Source organism: Egretta garzetta, unplaced genomic scaffold, assembly GCF_000687185.1.
Source record: "Egretta garzetta isolate BGI_Z169 unplaced genomic scaffold, ASM68718v1 scaffold231, whole genome shotgun sequence".
Taxonomy (NCBI): Eukaryota; Metazoa; Chordata; class Aves; order Pelecaniformes; family Ardeidae; genus Egretta; species Egretta garzetta.
The window spans coordinates 5312766-5328344 of record NW_009258727.1 but is presented as its reverse complement, the minus strand read 5'-3'; the positions used below and the strand labels follow the sequence as shown (position 1 = coordinate 5328344).

Below are 15579 nucleotides of genomic sequence, written 5' to 3'. Positions count from 1 at the left end.
ACATCATGAATTTTCTTATGAGTCTCCATATTTCATAGGTATCCATGAAAAAACTTATTTTTGTGGTGTAGCAGATGGTCTGATGTTGTAGTTTGGTTGTCTTTTTTTTTTTTTTTTTTGTTAAAGTTCAGGTTATGTAGTTCAAGTTACTTTATGAGTGGCGAGTGTAATTTTGACCTTTTTTAGTTTAGGAATTTGTACAACTTTTATTGACTTGCTTTTTTTTTTATCATGTCTGCTTAGTATTGTTGTTTATTTCTTCCATGCTGTAAGGCAGAAGCTACAAAAGTGGAGAAACCAAGCCACAATACCAAATCAAAAGACATTTAATACCTAGGGTTTGTCTCTCCAAAAGGAAAGAATTACTTTCCTGTTTTAAGATAAATTTCAGCTTTTCGTGGTCCTGCATACTGATGCCATTCTAAAACCGTTTGAAAGCCCTATAGACTATTAATTCGTACTGAACATTTCCAATTACCTATAAAACTTGTAAGAGAAATTCCATTTTTCTGAAGAATCCTCAATCTGTGACTTTGCAGAGCTGTGAAGTTGTAGCGGACTGTTACAGTTTAATTATGAAATGTGAAATACGCTTAATGTTCACAAATGGATTTTTTTCTTGTAGGGTTAATGATGTTGCAGTCAGTATAGCCTTTGAGGAGGAGTTGCAGTAAAAATCAGGATGATATGTAATAAGTAAGCTGCAGCTGTATTAGAAAGATCTTGAAAACACTTTCTGCTTCCATTGCCTCAGAGTAAAAATGTATCCAGTATTGTCATGGCTCAGCAGAATGGCAGTTTTGAGTATGACAAAGCAAAGGAGGTGTTCTCAAATATAACAAATATTTTTATAGAAACCATGCAGTATCAGTTTCCAACTGAAGCAGAAATATTGAAAATTTTGCACAGTTAAGCACAGCAAAAATAAGATTTAACTTGGTCTCCGGAGGATGTCAGTATTCAAACCAAAACCGGTATAAATGCATCCTTGCTGTTGGAATGCTACCCTTGCACATTGTCAAACTGTCAATCTCTCTATCAGTTTCTTTTCATGCTGTATCTCTTTCCTACTGGCTAGTTTTCTAATAGCATACTGAAAACTTCTGCTATCAGCAAAACAGACCAAGTTTGATGACTTTTTCATCTGTGTACACCAAGTCGTTAACAAATACAATGACAGGACTTCCTGTCTCAAGGGCTGGAGAAGAACAGATACCTTGCTGTATTTCACATGTTTCATATGTCTATTCCCAGAGAAAGAACAGTTTAATTCTAAATTGATGAGAAAGAAAACCACAACTTTCCATGATTTTGCATGCATTTTAAAATTGTGATGTTATACAATTAATTCAGTCTTAATTGATGTGCATTTTCATGTTATTGCTAAACTGAAACGTTTTGACACTTCTTATAATAAGAGTTGAGATTCTTTAGGCACAGATTTCTGTGTACTGTGAAGTCCAGATTTTCATCATACTGAAGCAGTATAAAAATGTGTCTATATAATTTTTATTGCACCTGCTGTAAACAGTAGAAAGATGCTTATCATTGTACAATATATGAAATTTATTGTGATTTTTATTGTATTTTCACTCAGTGGTGGAGCTTTAAATGGGTCATTATAATAAACATTTCCTTTCTATCTAAACCTAGTGCTGTTTTCCACATGAGTTTTCACAGAATTGTTTTTCATTTGAAGTTCTTAAACCCTTTTATCTGAGACTCAGTAGCTCATTCAGTTGTAAGACAGGCACCGCAGTCTGGCTTGAAGTGAAATGTTACTCTGGTCCATGTTCTAAAATTCTGGCTCAGGCTGAGGTAGTGTATTGTCTATACAAATAGTTCCTTTTTTGCTTTATAACAGCTAGGCATTAAGTGAGGTAGTCTGAAACTATGTCTACATCCTTGGCAACTTGTTGCAAATCCATCATTCATGCATGGTGAAACTTGCATTCATGATTCTTTCTTTCTTGGCTTGTCTGGCTGGCTCAGAAATGAAACATTTTAGCAATACTTAATTTTCTTAGTTTCTGTTGTCAGTGAGGTCTGTAAACACTTTTATCTTCTGCATTATGGATTATAGAACTGAGGAATCAAAGATTAAATTAGATGTTTACCTCTTGTTCAGGGTTTTTAATCCGATTGTTACTCTTCCTTCTCCCACAGAATCTTATTTCATTCTCTGTGCAACATGTGACTTTTCCAATGAAAAAAAGGTGCAGCTGCTATGATGTAACTTAGCGTACTGTAGAAAGGGTACACTGAATAAGGCAAGACATTTCTGGACACTATACCAATCCATTCTTTAACTAATAGTCATCACTCCCTAATGTGCCAACTGGATGAAGCACAACCTCGTGCAGTAAATAGGTTATGATCTGTGGTAAGGCCAGGGCAATAGAAAAATGTACTAGAAATTCTGCCTTATGCCTACTTCCCGTGTGAATCAAAAAGAGAATAAAAGGATAATTCATAGAAATTTTTTTTAAACTATTCTCTGATTGGAACACAAAGACATTAGGAATAATGTTCCTATTTGTACAACTGCAAATTACATTTTAAACCTGCATTATTTTAAAAAATCACAGTATTCTCTATCATATGCAAAGTACATCAGGAAATCATTAAATTGCCAGATTTCAAATTCGCAACAGTTACCACTACTGTGTATTTAGTGTTCCAGCAATAATTCATATTTTCTTTATTAGCAGAAAAATTACAAGTTTTCACTCTTCACTTTGAAAGCAGACAAGTCTATCTGATCCATATTCCAGAATTCATTTTCCTTTAAAGGGAACAAAAGGTTCCCAAGGTTTTTCTTCAAAGAACATCTACAAACACTGACCCCATGAAAAGTAGAAGAATTAGCAACCTGGGCTGAAAAGTAAACTAATTAATAAAGATAAAGAGAGTGTACTAAAATATAGGTATCATCTAATCATATCTCAAGACTGGTAATCATACACAATGAAAGTTGTATGGCTTTGAAGAAGAGAGGCCATTCTTTCACTTGAATTGAAAAATACAGCTATGTTAGAACAAGATAGTCAAAACTTGGATAGGCTGCTTGGCAGCTGTTCCTAATTGTCTAAACTTCTCCTCCCTTCTCTTCTTTGTACAGTTTTTCTAATTGTGGTTTAAATACACTAACACTGAATTCTTTGGTGCTTCACTCTGCAGTGAGTCTATGTGTTTTATAAGCTACAGAAACCCAGTATGTTATATAGACCTGAATTGTTTTTAAAACTTTTCACTGAGGGTAGCTGTGCCCTGCAGAAAATTATGTGTGCATGTAGAGAGAATTGCTTTTAGTGCAACAACTGAAAAATAGTCTGTGGCCTAGTGAGGACTAAGGACAGACAGATTCCTACTCTGAACAAGTATTTCTAAATTACAAATTGACAGGAGACAACCCTAAATCAATAGAAGCCTGCATAGACACAATGAGAAGGTTCAGAAGAAAAAGTTATAACACTATAATACAGAAAATTAGTCCTGAATTATGTCCTCCTGATGATTACACTCAGAGAATTGTTGTCTTTACACCAATAGAGGAAGACGTTTAAGCAAAGCAGTCACACTACTCTCCTCTCTTTCTCCTTCAAAGGTATTTTTAGAGCACTTTACAGAACTTACTGAGGTGATTTCAGTAAATTGGTCAGAGCAGTAACTCATAGGTTTGAACAATTCTAACTTTAATACAGTGAGCTTAAATCTCCAGAGGGAGACAATTAGATTATTGACTCTTCCAGGAGAAATTCAAACTGATTCACATTTGTTTGCTAGAATTACCTTCTTCAAACACTGTCTTGCCAGGTACCCACTAATTATAACCCAGTAAAAGAATAAATGCTGGACAGATATTACTTCAAGATAACTGTACAAAGTTAATACATTAAAAAAGTGAAGATATAGAGAATGAGCATGCATACTCATTGAATAGAATAGCATATTGGCCAGCCTGCATCCATCCAGAAATGATCTGCTAGGTTATGCAAGTCGTCTTAGTTGAGGGGAGCTCTTGGTAGTCTCTGGGTCCTTCACAGGAACCAAGCTGCAGGGTGAGCAGTCAGCGAAGCCAATGCTGCTGTTCCCGGGAAAGAGCGAGGGAAGTGATGTGAGGGCATATCAACACAGAAGCACTACCTTGATCCAATGTATTGAATGGTTGGGTATCCTGACTGATTTATAACTTTGCTTCATGACAAGTTGTTTATATATGATTAGTGTATTACCATGTGTTTAGTAAATACTAGTAATTTTCCATTTCATGCTGTTTCTCAAGAGGTGTGAAAGGTAATACAAGATAATTGTTTAATATATATTCATCACAGAAATGTAGTCAACTTTTAAATCCTTCAGGGAAAATGTCTTTCAAAAGTTAATTCTTTGCTTCTGTAATAAAATAATAATTTAATCTTGCTTTTACCACATAACATTGCCACTTCATCCTTGTCCTAGAAACAGCTGCTGATAGCGTAGTTCCTGTGCAGACAGTACAAGTTGAATAATACAAATAAAAGTTCTAATTCATAAAAGGAGAGTCCTCAGGTAAAATCATTGCAGCTCAAATGCCTTCCTCTTTTCTCCCTTTAGACTCCAATCTGCATTTCTTCATGTTCAGTTTCTTTCATAAACAGTCGGATAGTGTTACAGCTCATCTTCATGGTTTAGTATTTTCTCTAGGTTCCGTATACTTGCTCTAGCTGTGCACATTAAGGAGTCTCATGATTTCTTCTGGTACAAGAAATTACTGTATTTTGTCTTCATATTTAAAACCCCCTTATCGTGGTTTTATTGGCACTATCTAAGTTTTGATCTCTCCCCTTTGAAACAGTTGTGAATAAAAGAATAAAACTTATGTTAAAGATTTAATTTATATAGATTAATTAATATGCAATATGTACGTAGCAAATTCTGAAGAGCAAAAATGGTGAATGATCATGCAATCCTTTCATCATTTCTTTCCATTTCTCTCAGTCTTCATACATGCTGAAGTCATGTTAGGTTTTTGAATTTAAGGAATGGGAATAAGCCCACTGATGACTCTTCACTTCCCTTTTTCATTCTGCTTTTCTCAGCTGCCCTTTACTTCCTGAATGGATAGAGACTTCTCCCATCTTACCTTAATCTCATAAATATTGAAAGACAGTCAGTATTCTTTAAATGAGCCAGCAGAGCAGATTCAGCAGTATGATTAATGAATGAGGCAGAGGAAGTTTTTATCTTGTTGGAACTTAAAACAATTTAGAAGGTCAACCTAAGAATTATGCCTTCAGATGTCTTCAGGAAAGTTACAAAATAGTTATTTGGGGAATAACTGAATTGTATTCATCACACAGTAGTAGTAATAATTAAAACTGCCCTTCATTGAAGGCTGCAGCAAAAGATACCTCACTTTGTTTATTTTAGATGTCTGTGATGTCTGTGCTATCTGAGCACTGACACTCATCAAGCAAAGCTAATGACACCTCAAAATTAAGAGGTAGTACTTTGCAGAGCCTCAGGACAGTGCAGAGAATGAAGGACAGGAATAAATTGCTCAGAATTGCTCAAACCAGTGAACAAATATGATGGTGCATTCTGAACAAACTGCAAGTGCTGCCCTGTTGTGAACTCCACAGAAAGGAAATTACAGTGATTGAGTCTTACAATCACAAGCATGAAGTTTTGCTATAGTAAGGTGATCATGAGAAAAATACTAGAATAGCCTGTGCCATTTCTGTTACTGGACGAAAATATGAGATAGTCAAAACCTGTGTTATTAGTGTCATTAAAACACCAAAATTCGAAGTTGCAAACAGTGTCTTCAACATGAGGAAGCAGAAGGGAAAAAGAAGTAATTTGCAGAAAGAAAAAAAAAATCTGATCTTACCAAGTATTGGTGATCTAGTCTGTCCTAGATCAGTGTAGTGATTGGAGATTAAAGAAAAGACATAAATTGGTGTTTCACTTATCAAGATGTAATTTATTGGCAGCTGCTTCTCATAATCAAGCTTTATTACTCTTTTTCACTGTTTTTATAGATAAAATAAGGGAAAAAATAGCTATAAGCCTATAAAAAATGTTGTTCTTTGTTTCATGTAGTATTGGTAGTTCAGGCAAAAAGCAGGCAGCTTACAGTCTTTATGAATGATGATACCTTTGTGATACCAGATGCAAGCAAAGGGTAGGGAAGGGTGTTATCTTATTTTAAGTCTTTATCTGAAATGCACTAAAGCCTGATTGAACTTTCTTTTCTGCTACATACGCCTCGCTTCTCATTAAAATTAAGCAGGGCATTTTTCTGTGTCTAATTGTGACATTTTTAATGTGTCTTAATCAAGAAATGCATAAAATTCAGGACATTTAAAGGAGAAATATAGGTGGCAGCAAGCTAAACTAGGAATTTATTTTGTTTTAGATGCACACATACATGTAAGCAAAGGTCATAAATCTACAGGCCTCTTGAGCAATAAGGGTGGGGAAAGAAAATCAATTCTAATCAGCAGACCAGTGCCAGACCTCATAACAGCAACTTCTCCATACACCTGAGGCACTTAGTAACATTTCGTATAAATTTTAAGCAAAACCTTTTAGTCTGTAATAGAACAAGATGGGAGTAGTATAACTTTTTATAGTTTCACTTGCCTGATATAGTAGTTGTTGGTTTTGTTGTCTCAGCAACCATTAAAATCCAGATTTAGGTGAATAACCGTGCATTTCATTGGCACAAGAGCTTAGGAAGTTTCTTTGCAAATATCCTGCCATTAAAGGATATGCTGTGTGAGCAGTCTTCAAAGCCATCACTGAGATGTGTGATTTATTTCTTTATTTTATTTTCTCAAGTGTAACTTTATGAAATTGGGTTACTTCATTCTTCTTGAACTAAGTTGCCTTGTATCTTTGTAATTTAAAATGCCCACAAATTTGTGGAAAGAAAATTAATTCAATTTCTGTGCAGTTAATGGCATCATCAAGGATAGTTGGTGATTTGATTTGCTTGGCATTTGTGTTTTCCTGTGTCAAAAGTAGGCTGTAAGTTTTTCATTAAAAAAAGTTGATCATCCTCTGTGTTGGAAAAAAATAATTTAATGTGTCTCTAAACTGGTTACTGTGCAACCTGGAAGTCTAGCAATTCATAGATTCAATAAATGAGCAAACAAAACCTGTGAATATGACATATTTCAAAGATGTAGGTTTAGAACATGTGGTAGATTTTTAGAGACATGTGGATATTCTTTCTAAACACAACTATATGGATACGTTTAGGTGTACCTACGTGTTTTTAAACAGTTAATTAATCTTAAGCTTGTAAGTACTTGAATTATAGTCAGACTAGCATTGACATATCTTAATGTGTTTTCTGTCACAAACTTTCCCCCTTTCTCCTCCTTTTTCCTATATTCATAAGTTCCCTTCTCTAAATTGATGAAATTGTAGTTCCTAAAACTGTGAACAAATAGTTTCCTTTCATATATAGTCCAAGATTTTACTCTTAGTTTCCCATTATAAGTTGTCCTGTCTTTCAATCACATTAGACAATATAAGCAATCAGGTTACTGAAAAAGGTATGTAAATTTTAAATTGTGGAGATCTGAGAGCAAGATTTGGCTTTTTCAGCTACAGATTATAATATTTAAAGTGTAACTTTTGATATTGAATAATTGTGCTTTTTGAAAAGTAGTTATTTTAATACCTGTAAAATAGTCATGTGACACTAATACAACAAGCTCTACTAAAAAAAGTGAAATTTCAAATGGTTGTCTTGCCACGTTGGAAGATTTGTTTTATTTAAGACAAAAGCTAATTACATTGTTAAATGCTTACACCACGTTCTGAATGTAATCACACTCAATCCAAATTTCTGTGTCACAATTATTCTCAGATTTGCAGCTGAAGTGAATTTTCCACATGCCTGTCTTATGTGAGATTTGTTGTTGATATACTATAAATGCAAACCTTGGTGCATTTGTGTTCTTTATGAATAATTTGTTTCCATTCACTAGCTCATAAAGAATAAGCTTCATGAACTGCACTGCCACTTTCTCAATTTCTTATTTATTTATTTTTAAGCACTACAACAGTTAATTAAGTTTGCCAAAAAATCATGTACAGTTAAAAGCTGAGTTTGATTTCCTTTAAATGAATAGTAAATAATTACTGCTAAAGCAGGAAAGATCAGATATGGAGAAGCTGGATAATTGTGAAGCTGACAAATGTGTTTTTCCTACAATATTTTTCTTTTCATGTCCTGCTTTATAATTGCATTCCCATCTCCCTATTTATTCCTGTGTTTGCAGAGATTTATTGTTCATGTTGGGCAGTATGCCAGTACTGTGAACCATATTTTGCTTTGCGTTACCCACTCTGTATCCCTTAAGTCAACTTTCAATAGCTGTGTGTCAGGTACCAGTAAATGTGAAGATTTAAAAAAATAATACTGATAATCATAATTTGATCTAGAATTTATTCACTATAATATACAGGGCTTAAAATACAATGCTAGTCAAAAAATACTTAACTCTCTTGTGGTCTATGAAAAAGTAGAGATTCTCCGATGACAACAATAATAAAGAAATCTGGTTTGGGGAAGATTGGAGTCGTCACTACCACAACCCTCATGGTGTCATATTCAGCAGCAATCAATTTTGGAAGGCAGTGAAGCAGCAGTTACGAATGTGGAAAAGGTGGGAGGAAAATCAGGGGTGTTTACGGCAAATCAGGGACACTGAAAAATGAAGATCTGAGGAACCAGTAGCTGGGGGCAAGGGTAAAGTGCTTGTATACAGCATGCTTTCTGACCTTATATTTGAGCTCACATAAACTTGGTTGAAGGTCCTTTATTCCAGTTTACAACAGGGTTACCATGCCTTTCCTCCTGTCATCTTAATTGTAATAAAAGAGCTGTACTTTCCATGATACTTGAGCTTTAGCCCAAAGCCATGTTTCTGAATGGAAAGGCAGCTGTTCCCGTTGGGCTAAAATGGCATGAACTCTGGTGCTTTGGGTTGCCTCTTTAAGTGGTTGGTTTTCCTTCCCTGTTGCTTCTGGAAGACACACTCCAAAGAAATTTCAGTTTCAGAGTTTAGTGTTTGGAAGGAAAGTGTATTCATTTTTCCTAACTTTGAGGCAATATTTGGGTTAGGTGTGAAGCATGATAAAGCTAGAACCCAGAAATAAGAGAGACATGCTTATGGGCCTTGTACACAGTGGGAGGCTGGAGTACCTCAGGTTTTGCAGGCTGAGATCCCAGCCTCCTGCACATGGGGAAGTTAAAAATGAGGGGTAGATGAACAGTTTGATTCCATACTATGAATTTATTCATCCATGTTGTGCTGAGGTGGTGCATTGGCTGGTGGTGGGGAAGGGTATCCCCTCCTTAACGTTAAGTGTAGTTTAAGGCCTGCTGCCTTAAGCCTGTCCTAGCTGCCTGTGTAGTCTGAAAGAGTTGCTTTTAAGGAAAAGCAATAAGCGAATTCTCAGTTTTGGTGTTCATACTGGTTATCAGTAAATTTGGACCTCTGTTGTACAGTGAAGCTATATTTTTGTAAAACTGTTATTTTAAACAAATGTATTCTTTGGAAAGTAAGAATGGAAGTCAAATTCATTTGTAGAAAATCATGACGTATTGGCATTGATGAAAAGTTTGACATTAATAGAAATAATTCCTTTCATATGATTAATAATAATCTTCAATGGTTTTTTTTCCTGTAATTTTTTTAATACAAGGCTTCTTGTACTGTAACTAGAAGTTAATTTAATTTTTATGCTTCTCCATTCTAGGTACAGAGATCCAGAAATAAGCAGTGTTGAGAACTTGTTTTCTAACGGACATATCAAAGTCCTAGTTTGTACAGCTACACTCGCCTGGGGTGTCAATCTTCCTGCTCATGCGGTTGTTATTAAGGTAAGAGCTTCCATTACTCTGCACATGTGTGTCTGTCTTAAAAGAAACCTGTAAAGAAGCATAGATAGCAAGATCTTTATTGTGGGTTTTGGGCCTGGAAGGGAAATGTCTGATTGACTTGAAATGTTATTTATATCTCATTAAACTGATTCTCTCCTGTGGGAGTCTAGTTTGTATAGTAAAGATTTAAATATATCAAAGATTATGAAAGGATTAGTTAAAGTACACTTCTGAAATCATGCTATATTTGCCTAATTTCAGTATTCAGCTCATCAGGATTATATTCATGTGTATTTATGTTAATTTTTATTAACTTTTCCTCAACCAGGGAACACAAATATATGCTGCAAAAAGAGGCTCCTTTGTTGACCTTGGAATTTTAGATGTCATGCAGATATTTGGTCGAGCTGGACGGCCTCAGTTTGACAAATTCGGAGAAGGCGTCATTATTACAACTCATGATAAACTCAGTCATTACCTGACTCTTCTTACTCAGCAGAATCCAATTGAAAGCCAGTTTCTTGAGAGCCTTGCAGACAACCTAAATGCAGAGGTAACCTTTGAAATATTTAGAGAAACTAGCAAACTTTAAAGGATAAATATTATTTGAAACAAAAATGCAATATTGTTACACTTAAAATAGCTAAAATGGAAATTTTATTTATTACTTGTGGTCTGTAGGTGTGTATGTTTAAGAGAAGTGAACTGTTACACATGAAAATGTGGGGGCCTTTTACAAAAGGTAGTAGGTATCTGAAGTAGTATGGAGGGTCAAAATATCATTAAGATAAAACTGCAGAAACATCTTTTAATCAGAAGTGCTTTATTAGCATTTACTAAGTGTTCTGTATAACTGCAAATTTAAATCTGCAAAATATTACAGCATGTCTGTATAAAAACAAACTTATTTCGCATGGTTGACTGCAATCATAGAATCATAGAATGTTTTGGGTTGGAAGGGACCCCTAGAGGTCATCTAGTCCAACCCAGTGTAGGAAGAATAATGTACTTGGCTTGAACTCTGCTCTTTGTTCTGTTTTACAGTGGTAATCAGAACTGGTTTATTATAAATGGCAAATTCCCAATTTGCTTCGGTTTGAATCTTAAAATGCATTTTCTTTGAAAATGCTGCAGTTGTATTGAGAGCACTGACCTCTCTTATATTAAAATATAACAATTCAAAAGTTATCTGTTGTGATAACCAATTAAAAATACACACACAGACACTTTTTACAAGGAAACCTCAGAAATATAAACATGCTTAAATGAAGAATACTGTTTTTCAAAGGCACCAGATATTTTTTCAATAAAAGTAAAGGAGTTTGGCTAAACTAAATGTCCAGTGACATCTTAAAACTGATTATCCCTTTGAAAGATGTCAAGTTTATTTGGTCTATTAGGAATAGTCTTGGTTGTTAAGATGTTTGTTCTGGTTTATCTTTATAATTCTTACATATTTCTGTTTATTTTTTACCTTTTTATCACTTTGAAGTCTTTGCACTATTCAGTCATAAATAATATTTTTAAAAAGGAATTCTGGAAAAGAGCAGAAATCGATACAGTGACCTTTTAAAATGTTAAGATTCATTCCTTGATTCTTTACAAATGACCAAGTTTGATCATTCATGATTTTGGTTGGGTTTTTTTTTTTTCTTTTAAGGGTCCTTATCAGTTATTTCTTCAGTTCTTGTTAACAGGAAAAATCTCTGCGCCAGTACAGTCACACATCAAAAGCAGAGCAAGGTTTAACTGTATTCCAAGTATTTCTGTAAACAAATGTGGGGGAATGGAAATACTGACACCTGTCTGCACTCAGAGCTACTCCTCTTTACTTCAAGGCTCTGGAGCAGTCTGAGTATAAGGAGGGAAGGAGAAATTGAACTCCTCAGAACATGAGACACAAATGTGACTCAAATGAGCCATTTGCAGTTTTTCTATCCCTCTTTATACCACAAAGGAGAGAGGAAAAATAAAGGGAAAGCATGCTTGCAGTGGGTGGGTGTAGAGCTCTCAACCATTTCCTTTTGACAACATGTTTATGTTCCTGGAGATACACACCTGTGAATGTTCTCTAAGTGGAACTGGGTGGATATTCAGTTCTTTAAAATTGGATAGTAGCAACTTCCACATTAGCAGTAATAATTCAAATCCTGAACTTGGCTGTGAAGGCTGAGATTACCTGCAATTATTGTTCAGCACCCCAAGAAGTTAGGAGGGATAGATCTGGTCCTGGGATACTGTGTAATTTTTCACTAGGAAAGAATCCAAACAGATTTCATAGAAAAGCATGAGATGCATGAATTAGATGAGGAAAAAAGAGTTGTATATTTTTTCCTTCACAGCAAAGGATTTATTTTTTTACTTTTTTAATTTTAATATTAGAAATTTAGTCCTCCCATCTCACAGAAGACCTTCAGGTCAGTGAAGAATGACAAAGACAATGGAATAATAAGTACCTATTGTGAACTGGGTCAGGGAAGATCTCTATGATTGACTTGCTGTGAAAAACAGAAGGCATGGCTATAGGCTACTATTTTTTCAGGCACGGTCTTTATTGCTCCAAATTGTCCAGAAAGCATGTGGATGTGCTGGTGTGCCCACATGAATTATACCAGGAATCTCAAGTATTCATTCCTCAGTGCTCCAGTAACAAAGCTAGCTTTTGTGGGGAAAATCCTTTACTGACATACCCTAAAAAATCTTGTTGGTTAGCTTAAGCAAAAGAAAGTTTCAAAGGAGGTACAGCAGCTCTGTATAACTAGACAGAACTAGAAGTGAATAAGAGAAAGAAATGAAGGTAATTTTGGCCAACGCAGGTAGAAGAATTAATCACCCTGTTCGTAAGCTTGCCTGGAATATAAGATCTGTAACAGTCTGATTTCAGCAGTAGTGGAGATAAAAGAAGTCTAACTTTTTTATGTGGTGAAGATTTTGTAATAAGTGATGGTGTTTGTATGGAAGATGTGATTGCATATGAGGAAAAGAAGATTTGACTTGATGAACCGTGAGTTCCAGTCCTATTTCTTTCCTGTCAGCTGAGAATGCTTAGTTAAGAAGTTATGAGATGTAAACTATTAATTTTCAATGTGTGATATTCTGCAGAGAGAGAGAGGGGTTTTAATGGGCAGCGTGTTGTTCCTCTAATCTGAGCTGTAGTTCCAAAATGCACAAATTTTCCAGCAAGGCCAGAAAGCAGAGGTGGTGGTTATATGCAAGCTTAAAGGAAGATATTTTTTGCTTGGTTTCGGGGTTTGGTTGGTTGGGGTTTTTTTTTTTGAGGGGACAAGTGAATTTACATTCATTGAACTTTTTATGCAGAGGAAATTTTTTAAAATCTAAGTTCTATTTTCAGTATCAAAGAAAAGACATATTTGGTTATAGTTACACTTCAGGATTCTTCTCCCCTTCCTCCTTTTCCACTGTACAGATTGCAAATCCTTAGTTTTAAGTCCTAGGTGTTTATCTCACAGGACTTACCGTTGTAAATATTTTAGAATGGCTTAACAAAATATTTACAATGTAGCAAATGTCTGCTTGTATGTTTTTGTATGTTACTGTAATAGATAGTAAATTAAGGTACCAAACTGCTGCTAGCATTGACTTTGATGCAGTTAGCACCAAAAAACACATTGAAGGTGGAACAGGCCTGGTTGACTGTTAGAATACAAAACAATTGTAATTTGTCCCAGGCTTGTGATTTTAACAGCGCTTTTTAAAGGTAGTAGTATCTTCTCTTTTTTTTTTTTTTCTTTTCTTTTCCCTGCATTTAATAGTAAGCACTCTACTAGCTTAAAAGCTGTTAAAAAAGAAAAATCAATGAAGACTTGGAAAAGTAAATACCGTTCTGTAGGACCAGGTGAGTATGTCCAAATGAATACTTAATGAAGAGGAAAAAAACTATCAAAAAGCAAGACATACAAGGGAGAAAGGGCTCTGTAAGCTTAGAATAGTAATGTCTACAGTAATCATGAAACACTAAAAATTGTCCAAAAGAAAAATAGTGAGTTGCAGCAATTTTAGATAAAAGTGACAACATTAAAAGCAATCTTATTCATGAAGCTTAGTTTAGATTTTTACCTAAGAAGAGATGGATTTGTTCGTCCATGGAAGTATGTATTTCTGCTATGTAATTTCTTTTCAAATGTGTACACATTACTGAAACTCCTTCTAGAAGTAGAGGAAATCTCAACAGAAATTTAGTGACTTTTAACAGTAATTGAGTATCCAAGTAGTACTCTGAAAAATATTGCTAGTAGACACTGCAAAAATAATTTGGTTACATTGAAGGTGTAAAATTAAGAAGTTCATGCTCCTGCCCCGTTAAAAGAATAGAATTAAAGAGGAAAAAATAATGGAATAGAACAGTAGTTCCATTTCATAGGATGTAGTCGTCTAAACTTATCCCATCAAAGATACATAGGAAGTATGTGATGGACATTATAATAAAAACTACTTCAATGTGCAGCACTTCTACCGCAAGATTTGGTGTTCAGGGAAAAGCGCAGAAAAGGGATGAAATAGTTTAGACAGAACTATTTCTTTTCAGATTTTATGTAATGGTAGTGTTGTCTGAAAAGAACGGTGTACTCATGGCTTTAAAATACTTTGGATTCTGTGGCTGCAGTAGAGTTACAGCAGCCGAAGATGCAGTCAGAATTTTGTTAATTGCTGTGATAAATGGTTGTTAGTAGAAATAGCAATGGAATATGCTGAAAAGCAGTAGAGTAACAAGGGCATGAAACCATCATTTTTTTGTCACCTGATATGTGTGATGTTACTTATCATTCTGTCACGACATGCAGAAAAAATCAGCTCCTGACAGATTACAGGAAATCAATACTATGAGCCGTTACAAGAAGCTATTGTTTTAGGGTTTTTTGGAAAGTAACTACATCATTTCTTTATAATTGGAGTCAGTCTAAACTTCTATATATGCTGATTTGATCTAAGTTAGTGGAATCCTGTGAGAAGGATACAGGTGTTTCAGAAATTGTTGTGTTTATCTGGAGACGACTCTTACATAGGCTGCAGCATTCTGAAAAAAAATAAACAAGTTTTAAAACATATATCATCATATTGGTCAGTAGATAGTCTTAGGAACCACATTCAGTTTTGGTAATCTTTTATAGACACTGTCCCTTTGGCAGTAACAGTAGCAATATATGGAGGAATATATACGTTTATTGACTGATTTGTTACAGAAATCTAGACAGTACACTGATGAGCACTGTCATCTGCCATAACAGAGCCTGTTGTTAGAACCAGCAAATCTGCACTCGTGTAATAAAATGACATATTTTAGGAGCAGAGTCTGCTTTTATTACAAGTCATTCAGGAAATCCAAATGCTCCTGCTGTAGTTTTAAAGAGAAACCAATTAGAGGCCAGAAGCGCTGCTGAATTGTTTAAATTCTTTATTACGGACAGGTCAGTAGCTGAAAGAAGAACTAGTAAAATGAAGGTAGCAGTTGGAAATGTGGGAAGACTCCATGTTTCCACAAGAATATGAAGCTGCTTTTATCTAGACCAGGTCTCTTGGCAGAAATAAGTAGGTGTTAAGAATGAGGCAATGATTCAGATATTTGGAGTATACAATATATATTCCTTGCTACACCATCACTAACTGGAATCCAGAGCCTTGAATTTAGTATCTAGGCTTATATGGTGCAGGAGAGAAAATTTGGGTAATGA

The 15579-nt window shown here is 35.0% G+C and overlaps 1 protein-coding gene across 1 annotated transcript in view; it reads left to right on the top strand.

Moving 5' to 3' along the window:
• Positions 1 to 15579, top strand: part of ASCC3 (activating signal cointegrator 1 complex subunit 3) — a 261873-nt gene that overhangs the window by 148761 nt on the left and 97533 nt on the right. The window contains exons 16-17 of the mRNA XM_035888780.1: positions 9790 to 9889; positions 10218 to 10442. Of these exons, the coding sequence (XP_035744673.1) occupies positions 9790 to 9889; positions 10218 to 10442 (325 nt within the window). The remainder of the gene's footprint in view (positions 1 to 9789; positions 9890 to 10217; positions 10443 to 15579) is intronic.